Source organism: Cherax quadricarinatus, chromosome 18 (genome assembly GCF_038502225.1).
Source record: "Cherax quadricarinatus isolate ZL_2023a chromosome 18, ASM3850222v1, whole genome shotgun sequence".
NCBI classification, from domain to species: Eukaryota; Metazoa; Arthropoda; class Malacostraca; order Decapoda; family Parastacidae; genus Cherax; species Cherax quadricarinatus.
Genome location: NC_091309.1, coordinates 12,002,222 through 12,019,721, shown reverse-complemented (window position 1 = coordinate 12,019,721; position 17,500 = coordinate 12,002,222). Strand labels below are relative to the sequence as shown.

Sequence of the window (17,500 nt, the reverse complement as noted above, 5' to 3'; positions counted from 1 at the left end):
GAATTCTGCTCACCTCCTTCTGTATAGCCCTCATGAGGAGGGTAAGTTCCTCAGTAGAAGGGAGAGTAGTTTTGTTCCACCTGGCGGCCTTGCGCAGCACCCTCAGGGCTCTGTCGAAGCGACCATTCACTATCAGCCAGCGAGGCGACTCGTCCAGGAACCTGAAAACAGCAGTTTTGGCTCAAGTCTTGTAAGGCATTGCATTGTCAGCTACCGATGTATCGACAACGGGTAGGAAGTGATAGTATCTATCACCTGGCTACTCCGAAATCACATGAACCAGCAAGAAAATCGAAAGGGGAGAGAAGAAAGTAGTTAGCACTATTTTTATTTGACAAAAGCTGGCTTGAAGAACAAATTGGATGAGGACCAGGAAAGAAAGTTAAACACTCCCTGGAAGGAGTCAAGGAGGTAAAAAAAAATCCTCAGAATGGGAGAAAAGGAGGAAAGTCAATGAATGAGATGGGGAACCTGGTCAGAAAGTGCTGGGAGGATGAAGAGAACTTAATACTCAGAAGAGGTAGCAGTAACAAAGAGAGCCTGTGTTTTAAATATACAGACAAAAAAAAACAAGAAGTTCAAAACATGGAATAATATAGAAAGTGAATTACATGAAAACAGAAGAGCCAGAAATTAACATGTAGGGGTGAGATGATACACTGAGTGGCAATTAGAGAACGACACAGCAGCAAAAACAAAATCTGAACCAAAACATCCATATCAGAAGACGACAAATAAATACCTGGCAATAAGAGTGTAGAAGGAAGGAGGAGAGCTCACAAGAAACAAGGAAGTCTGGTAAATGTGAATGATTTTCTGGACGAGACAGAGTCAGAAGTATCTCTGGTGGCATATGTAAAATAAAAGCTGATGAGGACAAGGGCAGGAAAGCCGATGGCCCACGAGGAGTCATTGTAGAAAATCGAAATTTCATTAGACTAAATTCAATTATCTTTTAGTACTGAATGATTCACTGGGTTTTAGCTGTTTCATATTAACTTGATATTATAATGAGTGACTTACCAGAGTGCTGGTAACATGGCGAAACTGGGAAGAGTGATGATGAGCTGTAGCCAATGCCACTCTCGGACCAGGTAAGCCACTCCACCCCAGGCCATCGTGCCCACCGCCCAGGGCAGAGACAGCATGATGCCCACCACAGACCTGTGCTTAGGCTCCGTCACCTCCAATGCTGTAACCAGTAAGAAAAGCCACAAATATAGACCTGTATTTGAACTTCGTCGACCAGTGAACAAGAAAAATGTGTCGCGAGACACTCCAGCCTGTTAGGCCTCCGTCAGCGCAAAGCCCCCCCCCAAAAAAAAAAAATGCAAGTTACATAAAAAGGTGTATTAAGTGGAACAACTGTCCCAGTGCTCAACAGATAACATCAATAAAATAGTTGGTTCAAGGTATAATATCGAAGAATAGCAGGAAATAATGAATAAATTAGGAAATGGTAAATAATAGAATAAGATTGCGGGGAGAGAGAGAGAGAGAGAGAGAGAGAGAGAGAGAGAGAGAGAGAGAGAGAGAGAGAGAGAGAGAGAGAGAGAGAGAGAGAGAGAGAGAGAGAGAGAGAGAGAGCTCTTAGCTTCTAAACAAAGTTAGGAACCTTACCTAATCTTGCAAAACTGTGTAAAGAAAGAGAGCTTGTTAATGTATATGTACGTTATTGTGGGTGTACACACACAAAAAAAACAGCCTAGCTAGCAATATAAGCTCACCCAGGATGTAGCCAGACTGCAGGATGGCAGGATGTAACAAGCCGAGGATGAAGCGGACCACCAGTATAGCATAGAAGACAGTGATCCAGCAGGAACCGATGGCCAGTGAGAAATAGATAAGTGTTCCCACAGTCAGCGTTGTCTTCCTGCCCAACCTGTCTCGCCACCAAGTAACAAATGTCAGCAGAATTTCTAATTTTATTACAGAATTACCACAATTATGATATTCTGTATATTTACGGTTAATCACATTAATTAAAACAATATATTCAAATTTTCTGTCAGCATTATAATTCTTGTTAATTTACAAGCAATAAATTCATGCAAAAATTACGTTTCACAGTATTCAAAAGCAGGATACGTATATACCCTGAGGGGGTGTATAGCTCTCTGTATCTACTGAGAGTTTAATTCCCGTTTTAGGAATTAGACATATTCTTGTCTGGTGCTGGAAAGGTTAACGTGGAGCCTCCATGATCCTAGTGTAGTTGATAGACTTTAAACCCCATTAACTAGCCAATTTCTCGGCGTTTATATGCTGAGACTGCTTTAATCCCTATTGTAGGGATTATAGTATTCTTGTCTGGTAGTGAACATGTTATGTACAAGTTTAATGACCCTCGTGAAGTCTATACGCTTTCAACTCGATTAACCAACCAACCTACGCATATACACAGAGAGGTGTACGGCTCTTGGTGAGAGGTTACCTTAACCTTAATTCCTCTTTAACGGATTTACGTATTCTTGGCTGGTGAACAGGTTACATGCATCCTAAATGACCTTCAAACCAACCATATATATCATAGGAGATATAAACCCAGAGGTGTATTTCTCGGTGAATATATGCTGAGAGTTTACCCTAATCCCTGTACTAAATATTTACCAAGGATGAGTTAGTGTTGAGATTGTACAAGCATAATGTTCACTGAAGCCAATATCAACACATACTGGAGAAGGATGGTATATCTTACCTGATAGAGGTGAGAAATGGTGAGCGTCTCACCTGTCAGAGAGGTTTCCATTGATGGGTGCCCCGAAGAAGGTGCCGAACATGTAGATACTGGAGAAGGTGGCCCTCAGGTACTCCGACGAGCACACCAAGTCGAACTGACGATAGCGAAAAGTCAGCTCCAGTAACCCATTATCGCTCATGTTGTGATGGGCACCCAACCTTCAAGGGTTCCCTACTTTAACACTGTAAGGGGCTCCTGATCCAAAGAATTGGAGTTATGCTTCTCTATGACAAAACTAGATTGCCTCCTCTTTCTTCTATGTAATGGATAACCATTATGGTTTAAGCGCTTCCCTATGAATTTAGAAATAATGAATGTCAAATCTAAAGAATACCCTGGTAATTCTTATTAGTTTTGTAGGGCACCCAGGTCATTAAAGCTTACAGTTGTAAACAATCACGTCACTCAAGGGAGGTTCCTCGACGCTGGTGAGGGGATCTTGATCTAGGAAATTGGATCTGTGCTCCAATGCCCTGAATTGAGCCTGAATACCTTCCATCCCCCCCCCACGTGTGCTGTATAATCCTCCGAGTCTAGCGCTCCCCATGATTATAATAATAACATAAAAGCAAAAGACTCAACAGACGAAGCAACATTCCCCCAATGATAAACAGGGGCGCCACTACCATGATAAGAAACAACACAGTACGTGTCAGGGGGCCCAAAACTTCATCTGCTTCCTAGCATACATAAGGGGGATTACCAATAGACCCCTGGCTGCCTTCAAGAAGGTGCTGGACAGGCACCTAAAGTCAGTACCTGATCAGCCGGGCTGTGGTTCATACGTCGGTTTACGTGCGGTCAGCAGTAACAGCCTGGTTAATCAGGCTCTGATCCACCATGAGGCCTGGTCACAGACCGGGCCGCGGGGGTCTGACTCCCGAAACCCTCTACAGGTATACTCTATTTTAAGAAAGTTTTAGGAAATGAAGGGGTGTGAAAGTTACTTGCAGGGGTGATGGAGTGTTTTGGATGATTGAGATAATGTGCTCAAAAGAGGTAAGATGTTGGAGGAGTGTGGGAATTTGGTAGAGAAATGTGGGGATCCTGTTACAGAAATGTGAGAGGGGTGATGGAGTGTGTTGAACGGGGTGAGAGAGTATGCTTGAAGGATGTATAATATAATAATAATAATAATAATAATAATAATAATAATAATAATAATAATATCCTTATTTCTACAAGTACAAGGTATACAGACCATAGCTGACATCAATAACATACTACTATATAAAAAGCCGCTTGTTATGCAGAGCATTTCGGGAAAATTAGATCAGTTTTGTCCTAGGATGCGACACACACCAGTCGACTAACACCCAGGTACCCATTTTACACTGATGGATGAACAAGGACAGAGCGTGTTTCTTATGGAAACACGTTCTAATATTTTCCAGCCGTACCGGAGATTCGAACTCCGGACCTCAGAGTGTGAGCTGAGTGCGCCGACGATCGAACTACGGGACTGATTGCATGAAAGATGATAATAATGTAGAAATGACATATTTAAACAGGAAATTCTACGGGCACAGCCCTTCCCCAATATCTCAGGATAATTAAAGCATGGTACAATGGATTTTTGTTTTACTGAGGTAAGTGTTGCTCTCATCAGAATATATATATATATATATATATATATATATATATATATATATATATATATATATATATATATATATATATATATATATATATATATATATATATATATATATATATATATATATATATATATATATATATATATATATCACATTTAAAATGGTGGGGCTGATACCATAAAAAAAATATATAGCTTTTGAAGATATCGGAAAGTTAAAAAAAAGTAATCTACAATAAAATGATTTTGCAAATAAAAATCCAGATTTGCTTTGAAGTGATTAATATATGGCAAGGAAGGGAAGGAGATATTAAGTCAGCAAACACTGACCTGAGAGGTGAGGGTGGAGGTGAAGGTGGTGTTGTCATAGCTCCAGGAGGTACAACCCTCCTTCACGAAGCCTCCACCACCGCTGCTGTTCGTCAGATAGAAGCAGTTGTCTCTGTAAGAGAATTTGTTGGTTAATGGAGTTTAAAACCTATCGACTCCATTAGGGTCATTAAGAGTGCAGGTAATCTGTTTCTCATCACTCGAGTATACTTTAATTAAGGATTAAAGTAAACTCTCTTTATATAATTGTGTACTGAGAGCCATACATGGGAAGCGCTTAATCCGAATGAGCCCTTACAGATTATAATTTAAGTTACCGTAAGTATTGTAATTCTTGTTATTTCACTATAAATATTTTTTTTTCGTTTATGAAGTTAATGTTTTATAAAATATTATTTATTAATAATAAACACTGTTTTCAAGATCACTTGAAACACATTACATAAAATCATTTATATATATATGTATTATTCTGCTAATAAAGAAAAGATAAGGAGAATACTTTATTAGTAATTCAGTATGGTCAAGTAACTAAATGGTTATAACTGACCATAATTTTTAAAGGGGTGGACCGGTAAGCCAGCGGAAGGCCTCGGTCAAATGACCAAAAGCTCCAACGGCGGGTCATCATCTGACTAAGACCCGCGTCAGGAAACACTTGTCCTGTTTCCTGACAAACCTTACCTAACCTAACCTCAGTATGGTCAAAATATGATGAAAAGTTGATACACTAGCGGTGCTTAGAATGTCATGAATGTTCCTGTCATCAGGAAGCCTTCTTTAATTAACGTGACCTGCAGACGGTTTTGGAGGGGTCACCGACCCCATGACCCGGTCCCAGACCAGGCCTCCCGAAGAGAAAATGAGTGATATACCAGGCTACAGAAGAGGAGACAATGCAGGGACGAGACTTTCTGGAAGGAATCCAATGAGACAACGAACTGAATGGTCAGATAACGTAAGAAGTGATAGGTCTCGCCAGAAAGTGGCAGGAGGCCACAACAAGGTTTATACCTATCAGAAGGAGTGGTTTAATCAGACTTGCGGAGACGAAAAAGTAAAGAACACAAAAAACAACAGAGACTTGCGAAGTAAGCAGAATAACTAGGAATAACCATGCATGGACAAGAAAGGAAGCCAAGTGTCAGTTCAAGAATAACATAACAGTTTAGGACAAATTGGAGCCGAAACTACTACACAGCTGTATAAGGAAGATAACTGCTGAAGATCAAATAATAAGGCTGAACAAGGGAGGAGTACTCAAGAGAGGACGACAGAAGTATGCGAGGAATTAATCAGAAGATTTAAGAACATAAGAAAAAAGGAGCACTGCAACAGGCCTACTGGCCCATGCGAGGCAGGTCCAATTCTCCTACCGGCTTAAGCCAATGCCTTAACCTAGTCAAATCAGGTCACGTTCACTTAAGGAAAGAGCACGGCATCCGACCTAGTAGCACAAGCTAGTCAGGTCAAACTCACACCCACTCATGTACTTATCTAACCTATTTTTAAAACTACACAAGGTCTTATCGTCTATGACGGTACTCGGGAGTTTGTTCCACTAACCCACAACTCTATTGCCAAACCAGTGCTTTCCTATATCCTTCCTGAATCTGAATTTTTCCAGCTTAAAGCCATTGCTGCGAGTCCTCTCTAGGCTAGATATTTTTAGCAAGCTATTTACATCCCCTTTATTCATTCCTGTTTTCCATTTAAACACCTCAATCATATCCCCCCTAATTCTACACCTTTCTAGAGAGTGCAGATTCAGGAGTTTTTTTTCACTGAGAGACAGGAATGGTGCCAGAAAGCAGGGATGTAAAGGCTAACCATCAGAAACTGGACGGAAATCACATATCAAACGATGAAACAATGAAGTTAATAAAAGAGCTAGATACATCAAAAGTCATGGGACGTGACAACATATATCACCATGGGTACTGAAAGTAGGAGTGAAAGAATTTTGTGGCCTTATAGCACAGATTTACAATACTAGGCAGTTGAAAAACTTAGCCTAGTCTAACCGAACCTAAATGACTCTAATCTATTAAACCCAAAATAAATAAAAATAAAATTTGTAAGCTGACAGGAAGCGTTAGGAAATGGACGTTAGGAACATCGAAAGAAAATTAACGAAGCCAAACGAGGATAGGTTTAAAAAATAAAAGGCAACTTACGTTGATGTGATGTTTTTGCCACTGAGACCAAAGGAGTATGAGGTGACGGTGTAGCCGTTCTCGGGAGGGACGCAGTAGTAGTCTACCTGGGGGGCCAGGAAGGCCATGCCCAGGATGTGAGGAGCCAGACACATGTTCCCTGTGACAAAAATGTTCGGTGTTACTGAAGGGCTCCCTAGCGGTTACAAAAATGAACGAATGTTTATACAAGAACTTTTCCTTGTACCCAGCAACACACAACACCAGCATACACTAACTGCAGCAACACACACACACACACACACGTACACGCACAAAGACGTACTTACAGTATCCCGTGGCGATGTAGAACATGAAGTTCCACTTGCCCGTCTCCAATTGGACAAGGAGGTCATCGAACTTGCTGTTAGTAGGCATCGTTCAGGTGGGGGAGGTAGCGTCTGGCAAAAGAACCAGATGGAATAACTATAGCCTGGCGAAGACAGGACCCAGGCGGGGAAACAAGCACTTGACACAGAGAGGGCCCATGTATACCTAGAACCTGGGAATTTCTAGTCAGGGCCACTAGCGGATGGCAAAGAGAAGGTCCAGGTTGGGGAACGAACGCCTGGCGAAGGGAAGGCCCAGGTATGATCTTCAGATAGGCTGCGTCCGTCTTCATGCAGGCCCCTCCAACGGCAGATCCTGCAGAAGGAGATGAAGACATTACGAAGCACTGGGCAGGAAGGAATATTCAGCGATCTGTGCATTCAAAACCGTCACATCAGTTCACACGCATTAAAAGTTTTGGAGTTTACCTGGAGAGAGTTCCGGGGATCAACGCCCCCGCGGCCCGGTCTGTGACCAGGCCTCCTGGTGGATCAGAGCCTGATCAACCAGGCTGTTACTGCTGGTTGCACGCAAACCAACGTACGAGCCACAGCCCGGCTGGTCAGGAACCGACTTTAGGTGCTTGTCCAGTGCCAGCTTGAAGACTGCCAGGGGTCTATTGGTAATCCCCCTTATGTATGCTGGGAGGCAGTTGAACAGTCTCGGGCCCCTGACACTTATTGTATGGTCTCTTAACGTGCTAGTGACACCCCTGCTTTTCATTGTGAGGATGTTGCATCGTCTGCCAAGTCTTTTGCTTTCGTAGTGAGTGATTTTCGTGTGCAAGTTCGGTACTAGTCCCTCTAGGATTTTCCAGGTGTATATGGAAAATTATTATTCTGTGTAGTTTATTTGGAATATGATACACGGGTTAAACTAAAATGTAAAAGGAAACGATGTTACTAAACTATTTACAGCTTTGGATGCCTAAGAAATTGATATTGAGGTTTTCCAATCACATGACTTAAGCCACGTATTTTACACTTTTCACATATATTTGACATCACGCCACTCAATGTTGCACTGCCGAGTCTATGCAATAAACTCGCTCCGACAATCTGAAGTGTGCGTAATAAATCATTCTTTCCAGTACCGTTCCAGTAACTTGTTTTATACTCAGCTGCAGCTAAGCATTGCAAGATGAGTCGAATTTAAATATGAAGCTATCATGTGACCGAAAACAATGGTGCGGCTAAACTCAACTGTGACAAACCAGTGTACTGGGCAGGTTAGGTTGCTCAGTCTGAATAACTTGTCCACACACCTGGTCAACCTGGGTGTGTACTGACTTAAAATGTTGGGTGATACTGGTACTCCATTTGCTGATTGAATTATTTCTAAGCATTTGCAGAAAGTTAAAGATTTTTTACATTTTCTTATTGCTTCTTATACTGTTCCTTGCTTGTAGGCTCATTACATTTATCATTATTTTTTAGTTGTAAGTGTAGTATTCTAGGTCAATGTACACTACAGTATACTCTGTCTTTAGCTAATTAGTCTTGTTAGGTGAGGTTAGTTAGTGTAACTTGGTTCACTGTCTATACGTATAATATTGCTCTGTTAGGTAGTGTTGCCTGCATATACTAGAAGTTTCGAGGGGCACTTAAAGAAACCTCTCTAGATGGGACTGCCACCCGCCTAGCTGTGTATAGCATTGTTTCTGCTTAAAAGTTACCACTACTGCTTCTGGATAATGTGGTACAGGGAGATGAAAACAATGAGAAATCCTGAGCAGCTTCGTATCAAACACCAGGGTACCAGTAGCCACAGCTCTGACAGCCACTGCTCCCCCTGCTTCTACCATTAACATTTTTATACCTTGGGTGGCTCATTCTTAACTGTTCGTCCTAACGTAGTTACTGAACTAACATTGGGAATTCACTGACCAAATTTTGCCCCAGCATTGTATCTAGTTGAATCTTTTCGAAGTGCTGGTCTAGCTGGCTGTTAGATGACTAATGCTTGTCTAGCTGGCTGTTAGATGACTAGTGCTGGTCTAGCTGGCTGTTAGATGACTAGTGCTGGTCTAGCCGGCTGTTAGATGACTAATGCTTGTCTAGCTGGCTGTTAGATGACTAATGCTTGTCTAGCTGGCTGTTAGATGACTAATGCTTGTCTAGCTGGCTGTTAGATGACTAATGCTTGTCTAGCTGGCTGTTAGATACTAGTGCTGGTCTAGCCGGCTGTTAGATGACTAATGCTTGTCTAGCTAGCTGTTAGATGACTAATGCTTGTCTAGCTAGCTGTTAGATGACTAATGCTTGTCTAGCTAGCTGTTAGATGACTAATGCTTGTCTAGCTAGCTGTTAGATGACTAATGCTTGTCTAGCTAGCTGTTAGATGACTAATGCTTGTCTAGCTAGCTGTTAGATGACTAATGCTTGTCTAGCTAGCTGTTAGATGACTAATGCTTGTCTAACTGGCTGTTAGATGACTAGTGCTGGTCTAGCTGGCTGTTAGATACTAGTGTTGGTCTAGCCGGCTGTTAGATACTAGTGCTGTTCTAGCTGGCTGTTAGATGACTAGTGCTGGTCTAGCTGGCTGTTAGATACTAGTGCTGGTCTAGCTGGCTGTTAGGTGACTAGTGCTGGTCTAGCCGGCTGTTAGATACTAGTGCTGGTCTAGCCGGCTGTTAGATACTCGTGCTGGTCTAGCTGGCTGTTAGGTGACTAGTGCTGGTCTAGCCGGCTATTAGATACTAGTGCTGGTCTAGCTGGCTGTTAGATACTAGTGCTGGTCTAGCTGGCTGTTAGGTGACTAGTGCTGGTCTAGTTGGCTGTTAGATACTAGTGATGGTCTAGCCGGCTGTTGGATTCTAGTGCTGGTCTAGCTGGCTGTTAGGTGACTAGTGCTGGTCTAGTCGGCTGTTAGATACTAGTGCTGGTCTAGCCGACTGTTAGATGACTAGTGCTGGTCTAGCTGGCTGTTAGATGACTAGTGCTGGTCTAGCTGGCTGTTAGATGACTAGTGCTGGTCTAGCTGACTGTTAGATGACTAGTGCTGGTCTAGCTGGCTGTTAGATGACTAGTGTTGGTCCAGCCGGCTGTTAGAGGACTAGTGCTGGTCCAGTCGGCTGTTAGATACTAGTGCTGGTCTAGCTGGCTGTTAGATGACTAGTGTTATTCCAGCCGGCTGTTAGATACTAGTGCTGGTCTAGTTGGCTGTTAGATACTAGTGCTGGTCTAGCTGGCTGTTAGGTGACTAGTGCTGGTCTAGCTGGCTGTTAGATGACTAGTGTTGGTCCAGCCGACTGTTAGATACTAGTGCTGGTCTAGTTGGCTGTTAGATACTAGTGCTGGTCTAGCTGGCTGTTAGGTAACTAGTGCTGGTCTAGCTGGCTGTTAGATGACTAGTGCTGGTCTAGCTGGCTGTTAGATGACTAGTGTTGGTCCATCCGGCTGTTAGATACTAGTGCTGGTCTAGCTGGCTGTTAGATGACTAGTGTTGGTCCAGCCGGCTGTTAGATGACTAGTGCTGGTCTAGCTGGCTGTTAGATGACTAGTGTTGGTCCAGTCGGCTGTTAGATGACTAGTGCTGGTCTAGCTGGCTGTTAGATGACTAGTGCTGGTCTAGCTGGCTGCTAGATGACTAGTGCTGGTCTAGCTGACTGTTAGATGACTAGTGCTGGTCTAGCTGGCTGTTAGATGACTAGTGTTGGTCCAGCCGGCTGTTAGAGGACTAGTGCTGGTCTAGCTGGCTGTTAGATGACTAGTGTTGGTCCAGCCGGCTGTTAGATACTAGTGCTGGTCTAGCTGGCTGTTAGATGACTAGTGTTGGTCCAGCCGGCTGTTAGATACTAGTGCTGGTATAGTTGGCTGTTAGATACTAGTGCTGGTCTAGCTGGCTGTTAGATACTAGTGCTGGTCCAGCCGGCTGTTAGATGACTAGTGCTGATCTAGCTGGCTGTTAAATGACTAGTGCTGGTCTAGCTGGCTGTTAGGTGACTAGTGCTGGTCTAGCCGGCTGTTAGATACTAGTGCTGGTCTAGCTGGCTGTTAGATACTAGTGCTGGTCTAGCTGGCTGTTAGATACTAGTGCTGGTCTAGCTGGCTGTTAGGTGACTAGTGCTGGTCTAGCTGGCTGTTAGATGACTAGTGCTGGTCTAGCTGACTGTTAGATGACTAGTGCTGGTCTAGCTGGCTGTTAGATGACTAGTGTTGGTCCAGCCGGCTGTTAGATGACTAGTGCTGGTCTAGCTGGCTGTTAGATGACTAATGCTTGTCTAGCTGGCTGTTAGATGACTAGTGCTGGTCTAGCTGACTGTTAGATGACTATTGCTGGTCTAGCTGGCTGTTAGATGACTAGTGTTGGTCCAGCCGGCTGTTAGAGGACTAGTGCTGGTCTAGCTGGCTGTTAGATGACTAGTGTTGGTCCAGCCGGCTGTTAGATACTAGTGCTGGTCTAGCTGGCTGTTAGATGACTAGTGTTATTCCAGCCGGCTGTTAGATACTAGTGCTGGTCTAGTTGGCTGTTAGATACTAGTGCTGGTCTAGCTGGCTGTTAGGTGACTAGTGCTGGTCTAGCTGGCTGTTAGATGACTAGTGCTGGTCTATCTGGCTGTTAGATGACTAGTGCTGGTCTAGCTTGCTGTTAGATGACTAGTGCTGGTCCAGCCGGCTGTTAGATACTAGTGCTGGTCTAACTGGCTGTTAGATGACTAGTGTTGGTCCAGCCGGCTGTTAGATATTAGTGCTGGTCTAGTTGGCTGTTAGATACTAGTGCTGGTCTAGCTGGCTGTTAGGTAACTAGTGCTGGTCTAGCTGGCTGTTAGATGACTAGTGCTGGTCTAGCTGGCTGTTAGATGACTAGTGTTGGTCCAGCCGGCTGTTAGATACTAGTGCTGGTCTAGCTGGCTGTTAGATGACTAGTGTTGGTCCAGCCGGCTGTTAGATGACTAGTGCTGGTCTAGCTGACTGTTAGATGACTAGTGCTGATCTAGCTGGCTGTTAGATGACTAGTGTTGGTCCAGCCGGCTGTTAGATGACTAGTGCTGGTCTAGCTGGCTGTTAGATGACTAATGCTTGTCTAGCTGGCTGTTAGATGACTAGTGCTGGTCTAGCTGACTGTTAGATGACTAGTGCTGCTCTAGCTGGCTGTTAGATGACTAGTGTTGGTCCAGCCGGCTGTTAGAGGACTAGTGCTGGTCTAGCTGGCTGTTAGATGACTAGTGTTGGTCCAGCCGGCTGTTAGATACTAGTGCTGGTCTAGCTGGCTGTTAGATGACTAGTGTTATTCCAGCCGGCTGTTAGATACTAGTGCTGGTCTAGTTGGCTGTTAGATACTAGTGCTGGTCTAGCTGGCTGTTAGGTGACTAGTGCTGGTCTAGCTGGCTGTTAGATGACTAGTGCTGGTCTATCTGGCTGTTAGATGACTAGTGCTGGTCTAGCTTGCTGTTAGATGACTAGTGTTGGTCCAGCCGGCTGTTAGATACTAGTGCTGGTCTAACTGGCTGTTAGATGACTAGTGCTGGTCTATCTGGCTGTTAGATGACTAGTGCTGGTCTAGCTTGCTGTTAGATGACTAGTGTTGGTCCAGCCGGCTGTTAGATATTAGTGCTGGTCTAGTTGGCTGTTAGATACTAGTGCTGGTCTAGCTGGCTGTTAGGTAACTAATGCTGGTCTAGCTGGCTGTTAGATGAATAGTGCTGGTCTAGCTGGCTGTTAGATGACTAGTGTTGGTCCAGCCGGCTGTTAGATACTAGTGCTGGTCTAGCTGGCTGTTACATGACTAGTGTTGGTCCAGCCGGCTGTTAGATGACTAGTGCTGGTCTAGCTGGCTGTTAGATGACTAGTGTTGGTCCAGTCGGCTGTTAGATGACTAGTGCTGGTCTAGCTGGCTGTTAGATGACTAGTGCTGGTCTATCTCACTGTTAGATGACTAGTGCTGGTCTAGCTTGCTGTTAGATAACTAGTGTTGGTCCAGCCGGCTGTTAGATATTAGTGCTGGTCTAGTTGGCTGTTAGATACTAGTGCTGGTCTAGCTGGCTGTTAGGTGACTAGTGCTGGTCTAGCTGGCTGTTAGATGACTAGTGCTGGTCTAGCTGGCTGTTAGATGACTAGTGCTGGTCCAGCCGGCTGTTAGATACTAGTGCTGGTCTAGCTGGCTGTTAGATGACTAGTGTTGGTCCAGCCGGCTGTTAGATGACTAGTGCTGGTCTAGCTGGCTGTTAGATGACTAGTGTTGGTCCAGTCGGCTGTTAGATGACTAGTGCTGGTCTAGCTGGCTGTTAGATGACTAGTGCTGGTCTAGCTGGCTGTTAGATGACTAGTGCTGGTCTAGCTGGCTGTTAGATGACTAGTGTTGGTCCAGCCGGCTGTTAGAGGACTAGTGCTGGTCTAGCTGGCTGTTAGATGACTAGTGTTGGTCCAGCCGGATGTTAGATACTAGTGCTGGTCTAGCTGGCTGTTAGATGACTAGTGTTGGTCCAGCCGGCTGTTAGATACTAGTGCTGGTCTAGTTGGCTGTTAGATACTAGTGCTGGTCTAGCTGGCTGTTAGATACTAGTGCTGGTCTAGCTGGCTGTTAGATGACTAGTGCTGGTCTAGCTGGCTGTTAGATGACTAGTGCTGGTCTAGCTGGCTGTTAGATGACTAGTGCTGTTCTAGCTGGCTGTTAGATACTAGTGCTGGTCTAGCTGGCTGTTAGATGACTAGTGCTGGTCTAGCTGGCTGTTAGATGACTAGTGCTGGTCTAGCTGGCTGTTAGATGACTAGTGCTGGTCTAGCTGGCTGTTAGATGACTAGTGCTGGTCTAGCTGGCTGTTAGATGACTAGTGCTGTTCTAGCTGGCTGTTAGATGACTAGTGCTGGTCTAGCTGGCTGTTAGATGACTAGTGCTGGTCTAGCTGGCTGTTAGATGACTAGTGCTGGTCTAGCTGGCTGTTAGATGACTAGTGCTGGTCTAGCTGGCTTTTAGATGACTAGTGCTGGTCTAGCTGGCTGTTAGATGACTAGTGCTGGTCTAGCTGGCTGTTAGAGGACTAGTGCTGGTCTTGCTGGCTGTTAGATGATTAGTGCTGGTCTAGCTGGCTTTTAGATTATTAGTGTTGGTCCAGCCGGCTGTTAGATGACTAGTGCTGGTCCAGCCGGCTGTTAGATGACTAGAGCTGGTCCAGCCGGCTCTTAAATGACTAGTGCTTTTGGATTTACAGTTTCAACAAGTGTTTTGTCCAGTGTTGTTATAATTCTGCTTACAAACAAGCTTTTACAGGCGTTCATGTTGCATCTCTTGCCGCGAATTTTCCTCCCACTGTTTCAAGTTGATTCATTTTGCGCTTTAAATGGTCCTTTGTGATTGTATCAAAACTATATTTGTGTATATCTTTAAGGTCTGAATTAGAGTCTCTGTTTCATAAGAGACAAAGTCGAGTGAGTCTTCATACAGTATTTTTTTATTAATGGTACGAGCTTAACTGCCCTTCTATGTATCCTCTCCAGCCTAACTTTGTCTTTTGTATAATTAGGACATCAACCTCGATAGAATATTCAAAGTGCGGTCTAACAAGAAATAATAATAATAATAATAATAATAATAATAATAATAATAATAATAATATATAATAATAATAATAATAATAATAATAATAATAATAATAATAATATAATAATAATAATAATAATAATAATAATAATAATAATAATAATAATAATAATAATAATAATATATAATAATAATAATAATAATAATAATAATAATAATAATAATAATAATAATAATAATAATAATAATACTGCACTCAACCAAATTGTACTTGTTAAAAAAAACTGAGAAGCCACAACTTTTAATATACTCGGAAAGAAATGTGTACCAACAAAAATAAGCATGGATACCAAGTCGTTATTAGTACGTTTCTTTTTACTTAGAGCGAAGCGTTGACCAGAATAAAAGCTTATTTTACATACTTTTGTCTTTTATGCTTAGTCCTTTCCTCGGATGTGCAAACACAGAAATGTGTGAAATGTCGGGATTTTTTTTTTTTTTGTTGTGAGTCGACGAGGCTACACAACCGTCTGTAATTGTCTGTGGGTAATGTTCGCACTTAACATGTGCTAAACTCTTTTGCTGGAGAAACATAATAGGATTGGTGGGAATTGTTAGTAAAATATAATGGTTGGTGGTGGGGGTAGTCCCACAAAGATACCTGCCTCGGTGTTTATACACTAGTTGTAATTTGGAGCGAAAATATGTGTGCTCACCTAATTGTGGTTGAAGGGGTCGATTCACAGCTCCTAGTCCCGTCTCTTCGCTGGTCGCCACTAGGTCCATTTTCTCCCTGCTCCATCATGAGCTTTGTCATACCTCTTCCTAAAGCTATGTATGGATCCTGCCCCCCACTACATCACTCTCCAGACTATTCCACTTCCTGATGACTATGACTGAAGAAATAATTCCTAACATCCCTGTGACTCATCTGAGTCTTCAACTTCCAACTGTGACCCCTTGTTGCTGTGTCCCATCTCTAGAACATCCTGTCTCTGTCCACCTTGTCAATTCCTTTCAGTATTTTATATGTTGTTATCATGTCCCCCCCTCTCTCCTGTCCTCCAGTGTCGTCGATTTCCGTTAACTTCTAGTATTACATGCCCCTTAGCTCCTGGACTAGTCGCGTTCCAAACCTCTGTGCTTTCTTTAATTTCTTGACGCGCTTGACTAGGTGTTGGTTCCAGACTGGTGCTGCATACTCAAGTATGGACCTGGCATACTGTGTACAGAATCCTGAATGATTCCTTACTGAGGTGCCGGAACGCTATTCTTAGGTTTGCTAATCGCCCATATGCTGCAGCAGTTATTTGGTTGATGTGCGCTTCAGAAGTGCTCGCTATTATACTCACCCCCAGATCCTTTTCATTGAGTGAGGTTTGCAGTCTTTGGCCCCCTAAACTGTATTCTGTCTGCGATCTTCTTTACCCTTCCCCGATCTTCATGACTTTGTACTTGGTAGGGTTAAACTCTAGGAGCCAGTTGCTGGACCATGCTTGTAGCCTGTCCAGACCCCTTTGTAGTCCTCTCTGGTCCTCATCCGACTGAATTCTCCTCATTAGCTTCACATCGTCTGCAAACAAGGACACTTCTCCGTCTATCCCTTCCGTCATGTCATTCACATACACCAGAAACAGCACGGGTCCCAGGACTAACCCCTGTGGAACCTCGCTCGTCACAGGTGTGTGTGTGCGCGCGCACACTCATATATATTCACCCCTATGCGGTTGCAAGGGTCCAGTTACTTTTGTCATTGTAACAAATGCAAGAACAACATCCTTTCTTCGGTCAACACAATGTTATCAATAATTTTACTACACTAACAATTCGCTGTAAAGCAATATCGATGCGTGAGGATCTATTTGTAGGTATAAAAGTTGGATAATTTGGGCTCCGCCAGCAGGTAGCAGGAAAAAAAAAATGACAATTTCAACACGTACCCCAGCGCAAGAGTGGATAGTTAATTACTAGAGAAAATTACTCACACCCGGAAATTAATGAGGCCTTCGCCAGGTGATTACCTAATCAAGTTAATGATAACCTGTAGTATGAAGAAGTTAATAAGCTTTCAATAAATGTTGCGTGAGTAATGACCTGTGAAGGAGGGAAAGGGGAGAGTATACATTCATGGGGGAAAGCGCCATATCCGCAGGGGTCGTATTCCTCCTGAGGTGCAACTGGAGATGATCAGATTTGATCCAAAAGGACGGGACGTCCTATTTCCCTCGATCAGGAGCTGTTTCCCAACATCCAGGAAGGGCGCCATAAAACAGTGTTTTATTTGTTTTAATCGGGGTGACTAGTCACCCCTGCGGTGGTCAGGAAAGAACAAGACAAGGAATATAATAAGTTGGATTTGGTCTTAACATACAGTGACTCTCTTGTTTAGTTAATAAAAATTCATGATCATATTAATGGCATAGAGTTTCTACATGTTGACGAGGGGGTAGATTACAATCTTGGGTTGTCAGTTAGCAGTTTGAGAACAATAATACGAAAAGAACTTCAAATGAGCTTTATTAACTTAAGACTTAGGGAGATTGACACAGGTCAGTCCATCTATCATCATTCCATCATGCAGGAGGAGCCACATGTCTATGGTGCATCCAACAAAATAAGCAGACTCTTGGATGTCACTACTGCCCGGCTCCGGCTGGGTTACAAGTATCTTTGGCAGGTTAAATCCCCACCACCAGATGTAGACCAAACGAAATGTAAACTTTGCCAGATGGATTATTGTCACACCCTGCGTCATTATGTACTGGAGTGTGATAAAATTAATGAATTTAGAAACAACTCACTCAGAAATGTTCAAGAAATGGCAAAGTA

General features: G+C 43.3%; 1 protein-coding gene across 4 annotated transcripts in view; it reads right to left on the bottom strand.

Annotated features, from left to right (window-relative positions):
• Positions 1-17,500, bottom strand: part of LOC128689376 (organic cation transporter protein) — a 108,628-nt gene that overhangs the window by 11,033 nt on the left and 80,095 nt on the right. For all 4 annotated transcript variants that reach the window (XR_008407153.2, XM_070086188.1, XM_070086187.1 and 1 more), the window contains 7 exons: positions 7,153-7,507; positions 6,845-6,983; positions 4,668-4,779; positions 2,731-2,834; positions 1,728-1,882; positions 1,024-1,192; positions 14-161 (listed from right to left, as the gene is read on the bottom strand). Coding sequence is in view for 3 of the 4 variants with exons in the window: in XM_070086188.1 (XP_069942289.1) it covers positions 14-161; positions 1,024-1,192; positions 1,728-1,882; positions 2,731-2,834; positions 4,668-4,779; positions 6,845-6,983; positions 7,153-7,240 (915 nt within the window). In the remaining variant the exon portion in view is untranslated. The remainder of the gene's footprint in view (positions 1-13; positions 162-1,023; positions 1,193-1,727; positions 1,883-2,730; positions 2,835-4,667; positions 4,780-6,844; positions 6,984-7,152; positions 7,508-17,500) is intronic.